This window comes from Mobula birostris, chromosome 2, assembly GCF_030028105.1.
Source record: "Mobula birostris isolate sMobBir1 chromosome 2, sMobBir1.hap1, whole genome shotgun sequence".
Lineage (NCBI taxonomy): Eukaryota > Metazoa > Chordata > Chondrichthyes > Myliobatiformes > Myliobatidae > Mobula > Mobula birostris.
In genome coordinates, this window is record NC_092371.1 from 179,746,782 (window position 1) to 179,752,318 (window position 5,537).

Genomic DNA, 5,537 nt, shown 5'->3' on the forward strand with positions numbered 1-5,537 from the left:
TTGATCTGAGAGTTAGAAGTATTTTTCAAAATCCATTGTAGGTATTCAAGGCTAGATTTTCCAGTTTCAAAGTGTGTGGGATGAACAATTGATTATAAAGCTGTGTACCATGATGAGTGCAACAAATGATGCAATCATTATCAATTTATTATTGAATTGTAGCCATGGTAATTAGTGTGGCCTTGTCAAACCCAGAGAACATTATGATGGCAAAGGCATTGGAAAGCTCTACCTGTTTGGATTTGAGTAATTATTCAATGCAATGGCATTGGGGCATTTGTAATTTAATCAGGATGAAACTGTACACTTCTACCTAAGCACAGAAACATTTGTTTCATTACTTGTGGATCTTTGGAAAAAAAAATTAAAAATGAAGTGCTTGACTTTGACTTCAAATGTTGATTATGCTGGATGAGAGATAGGTTATTTACACATTCACTGAATGAAACAAATTGACTGAATTGAAAGCAGCACTAAAGTTTTACATGTGAAGTGGGTGATTAATCTGAGGGCATGTTAAGCAAAGGGTCTCCCTATACGATAAGCACGTGGTGGGGACATGATGCAAGATGTACCAACTAAACAAACTGTTCTTCCCACAGGTGTGCCTCAGTCTGTCAACTTGATCTCTCACCCACTGAATTTTCACAAAAACTTTGTACTAGACTTGCTTTTCAGCTTGATAACACTCACCATTTATCCTTTTGCACACAACGGGCTGGCCGCCAATCTAGTGAGAAGCCTGGCACATCTTGCAAAATCTGTGGGAAGAAGATGTCATCAAACACTAACAAGCACAGGTAATAAATTACATTCACACACTTCCAAGATAATTGTCCCTTCCATTGGCATCTCCTTCAGAAGTAGCTTGAGAAGTATGGTTTCTTCTTTAAGTGATCTGGTCCATTTCCCTTCAGCCTGTCTGGTGACTCACTGATCATCATTATCATTCTGATTAAATAACTACAAATGCCTGTTTCTACTGGACCACACCCAGGCAGGTGGGACGAGTTTCATTTGGTGGGCCTAAAGGCCTGTTGTTCTGCGGTACTCTTCTAAATTTCTCACTGGCTGTACTATTTATGGGCATTCATTTTAAGACCATAAGACAAAGGAGCAGAAATAGGCCATTCAGTCCACTAAGTCTGCTTCACCATTCTATCATGGTTGATTTATTAACCCTCTCAACCCCATTCTCTGCCTTCTCCCTGTAACCTTTGCACCCTTACTAATCAAGAATCCATTAATCTTTGCTTTAAATATACCCAATAACTTGGCTTCCACAAATGCGCGTGGCAATAAATTCCACAGATTCACCATTTTCTATCTAAGACAATTCCTCCTCATCTCTGTTCTAAAGTGACTGTCCTCTATTCTGAGGCGGTGCCATCTGGCCCTAGACTCCCCCACTATTGGAAACATGTTCTCCACATCAACTCTACCTAGACTTGTCAATATTTGGCAAGTTTCAGTGAAATCCCCCCTCATTCTTCTGAACTTCAGTGAGTGCAGACACAAAGCCATCAAATGCTCTTTCTGCCTTAACCTTTTCATTCCAGAAAGCATTCTCATGAACTTCCTCTGGACTAGCTCCAGTGCCAGCACATTGTTTCTCAATACTGAAGTGCTGTCTGACCAATGCCTCAGCATCACATACTGCTTTTATGTTTTTGTCCTCTTGAGATATTTTCTTTTCTCCAATGATGAATCATTCCAATAAAAGTATCTCAAGGAGTCATAGTGTCTGGGCTAGAAGAGCTCTGGCAGTTTGAGTTAAATCCTGACTTCCTGTGCCTTCTGAGTGAAGTTTGCACTTTCTCCCTGTGACCACGTGTTTTTTTTTTCTCTCGGGAGCTCCAGTTTTTCTCTCACATACCAAATACATGCAGCCATCCAAACTACAGTTTCACTCAAATGGTGTCAATGAAGCAATGGCTTGTGAAATTCTGTTAAGTTTTCCTTAATTGCCAAAACCCTCCAACTGAGCTCCCATCCCTGGAAGTGTCTACGGTTCTTTCAGAACCCATTATACTGGATTGGAATCAAGTCATTCCCGAACTGTCTAAAATAATGAGATCTGAAGTTAGATTTGGCTCAATTGGAGCTATACTAACTTCCAGTAACTATATATTCATGTGGAAATTATACTGCTAAATAATCAGTCATCATTCTGTTGTGGGTAAGTGCCTGAATGGGACATGGTCCAGGGAGCAAATGCCAATTATAGATTCTCCAAGCCCTTTCCTCCACCTAACTGTACAGAAGGCCCTTTCAGAAATGTCACTACTATATAAAATTAAAGATCAGGCAGCTTGGGTCCAATTACCCCAATAACAAGCAATGGGTCCATCAAGAATCCCTGGCAAAAGACTGTGAACCTGAAATACCTTTTCATATTTCCAGTATCCTCAGTGCCCACAAGTTCAAAGCATTTTGAAAAGAATGCCAGCAAACAAATTTACGCATCAATCTAAAGCGACCGTTCACGTTAAAAAGTTAGTTCTTGCTGATGTGACCGTAACGCAGAAGCACTTACACGATGGTATGTTGCAATCCCTGGTATTGTGGTACAACCGGCGGAAGTGTTTGTTGCACTTGGGGCTGAAGTAAAGAGGTCCTGAAACAACATTAGCAGTCGATTAAAATCAGCTGATAGTTAGAAATGTTGACGACCACGGAAAAAAACACGGAAAGGACCCTTACCTGTTAAGTGTTTTAGCAACTTGTCCTTCATCATCCTGAGATCTCTGGGTACTATTTCTGTAGGAAAATGATATATTGTGCACATTCTTAGTGACAGCATCTACTCGCAGTAACGTAACCAATTAGATTTTGTAATAATTCGGGGCTGGAGATTTTTTATTGATTTTACGGTGGGGTCGATGTAGCTGTGTACTGAACGGATATTTTCAAGTTTGTTCTTAAAATGGATAGATTCTTAAAAACATCGACTCCAGCCATTTACTATTCAAAGAATTAGCTCAGTGGAAAATACTTTCCACTGGAGGGCAAAACGGCGAACGAAACAGCTTTCCCCTTGTTTCGATGTTAGGTCGGAGAACAGCGGATTCTAAAAGCTTTAAATAAAGTGCAGCGCCTCAGTCGCGATCGACAATGATCAGCGGGTAACTTCAAATTTTGCTAGTTACAGTGCTGAAACGAGCTCTTCGGCCCACCGTATCCATGCCAACGCGTTTGTCCATTTGCACTAATCCCATTTGTTCACGCAAGGTCAGTATCTTTCTGTGCCCTGTCTATGCGTGTTTCTATAAATGTTTTTGAAATGTAATCATTGATTTCCCCCTACGCTTCTGGCAATGAGTTCTAGTTATCAACCGCTCTGTGTAAAAAAGCATTTCCCTCAAATCCCCTTTAAAAATCCTTCCTCTTAACTTAAACCCATGCTGTCTTATACCCCTACCGCAAAGAAAAATACTACATTGAATCTATTTATGCCTCTTATAATTTATATACTTCTAACAGTTTCTCAGCCGGCTTCGCTCCAGGGAAAACAAGCCCAGCCTATTCAATTGCTCCCAAGTAAAGGCATCCAAACCGGCATCAGCTTGCTATAAAACGGGCACTCTCTATATAATTGTCTTACATATAATTGCTCTAATCTTTCATCTATCTCCTCTCGCTTCCAATCGGATAAGCAACTCTAAAAATAATGCACTACTGTACGGGAAAACAATTTTCGCCTGTTGCCTGATAAACGTAAAACGCATCTCATCACGACGGCGGTCTGAAAAGCAACTGTAGCGCTGCGGTGTTTGCAAGAAAAACAACAAGGGCAGGCGGATTTCCCAGTCGCCTGAAAACCCCGGGACTTATGTCCTCAAGTCACCCTGGTCAGACTGTATCCATTCATAAAATGCGCGGAGCTGCATTTGTGCTGATTTATCATTTTGATTTTGCTTCTCTCCTCTGAATTCATTTACCTCCGGGTTTCGGTGTGAAACCACCCTCCTGTCGGCATCACTTCGTGTCTGTTAGATGTGCAAGCTGACTTACTGACCACTCGCGTTCTCACGGGAGCACGGCAATGTTACCTAGCGCGTACCAAAATCAAAAATGACCCGCCCCCTCACAGAATCGTCAATTCACACTTTTTTGAAAAAATATCTGTAATACACATATCAATATTAGTACGATTCACACTCTCAAAACATAGATTGCAAAACAGATCAAGAAATAACGCGAATCAATAAATCCAAGACACTTACCAACTTTCTCCTTGTGAGTTAAATCATAGTCAGGTAACTCCTGAGGATCAAATATATGGTTGACTTGATGTGGGAGATACATAACATCATTGGCTTCCTCCTCGCGGTGTTTCTGTAATTGATTTATGATTTCCAGTATCAAGTTAAAGAGAGTTTTGTCGTCCCGCAACTTCATGAGATCTATCCTCTCTTTACAATGTCCAGCTCTGACTATCAAAAACATAAGTCCAAAGAATAACGGCAATCTCAGTCCGCTCATTTCTGAAGAAAGATTACAGCCTCCAAACCTCGACCGATAACACTGAAAGAGCAAGGAAACCAACATGATGATCTTTAACAGCTTTGGTTAGATAACCTCAAGGTTATGCCAACCCACCCATAACCATGCATCACTTTCGTTTGCAGTAAACCCTTTATTGTTTTCCGGGAATGGAAATTAAACTTTTTGATACTACATAAAACATAATTCAAAGCTCGGCCGATTATTCACTAATGAGCATTTTGTTGAGTATATCCGACTAAACTTTTAAAAAAATGATACACATTTGATAAATGGTCACTGATGTTATTTTACAAAGGATAGCTAACACGATCAGACAAATAGCATTAAGCATTCTCTGTTTTGCCTAACTGTAGTCAAATAATTTCAAAATATCTATTTCAATTGGATGTCTATTCAAAAGAAAAAACACATACCTTTAAACAATGGATGATCAAATGGATCCTGGTTGCTCTCGCTTTGCAACTCGTGGCTTTTTTCCTGTCACCGTTCGGGAAAAAATGGACAGTTGCTCAAAAAATATATAATTCTTCTCGGTGTGCACTTTATTCCATAAACTACACCATTTCAGTGGTGCCTCCAAGCGCAGGCCCTTATATAGTAAATGATGCATGTGGTAGTTCAATATAATGTTATCGACTTGAGGTGGGTGGGTGGTTAACAATAAAAGTCCACTTGGCAACCTTTTGTTCAGTAACTTTCGTTAGATTGTTCCCAGCCTTTTACTGACTATTTGCAGACGTAATCGGTCCCACTGGATTACCCCGGCGTGTCTTTAATTGGAAACGTGTTAACATTGTTTGAAAAATTCATCCTTCCCGATCAGACACTCCTAGAATTGCATTATTTTCGTCAGCCCGGATGATGATGAGGCCGGCGCTGAATGACAGGGCTGCGTGGATACCAGGAACTTTTTTTTTCTCTCTCTCATTTTCCTTCTCTGAAACATGAAAACCCGTAACTGGTGATATATTCCTGGCCTTTGCAGTTTATTTGATGGTCACCAGGAAGCGATTTCTGATAGACGTATT

At 40.4% G+C, this 5,537-nt stretch overlaps 1 protein-coding gene across 1 annotated transcript; it reads right to left on the reverse strand.

The window, feature by feature from the left end:
• Positions 1 to 696: 696 nt before the first annotated feature.
• LOC140209824 (ALK and LTK ligand 2-like) lies at positions 697 to 4,485 on the reverse strand. Its single transcript, XM_072278360.1, has 4 exons — positions 4,227 to 4,485; positions 2,704 to 2,760; positions 2,537 to 2,617; positions 697 to 761 (listed from the first exon to the last, which is right to left on the reverse strand). Exons 1-4 carry the CDS (start codon positions 4,483 to 4,485, stop codon positions 697 to 699), a joined length of 462 nt encoding a protein of 153 aa, XP_072134461.1.
• Positions 4,486 to 5,537: the final 1,052 nt, after the last annotated feature.

Excerpts from the sequence above, each read along its gene's own strand:
- LOC140209824 (XM_072278360.1), bottom strand. The coding sequence starts at position 4,485 with ATGAGCGGACTGAGATTGCCGTTATTCTTTGGACTTATGTTTTTGATA. Across the intron at positions 2,761-4,226 it reads AACTCACAAGGAGAAAGTTG|AAATAGTACCCAGAGATCTC; the intron begins GTAAGTGTCTTG and ends ATTTTCCTACAG. Across the intron at positions 2,618-2,703 it reads GTTGCTAAAACACTTAACAG|GACCTCTTTACTTCAGCCCC; the intron begins GTAAGGGTCCTT and ends ATGTTGTTTCAG.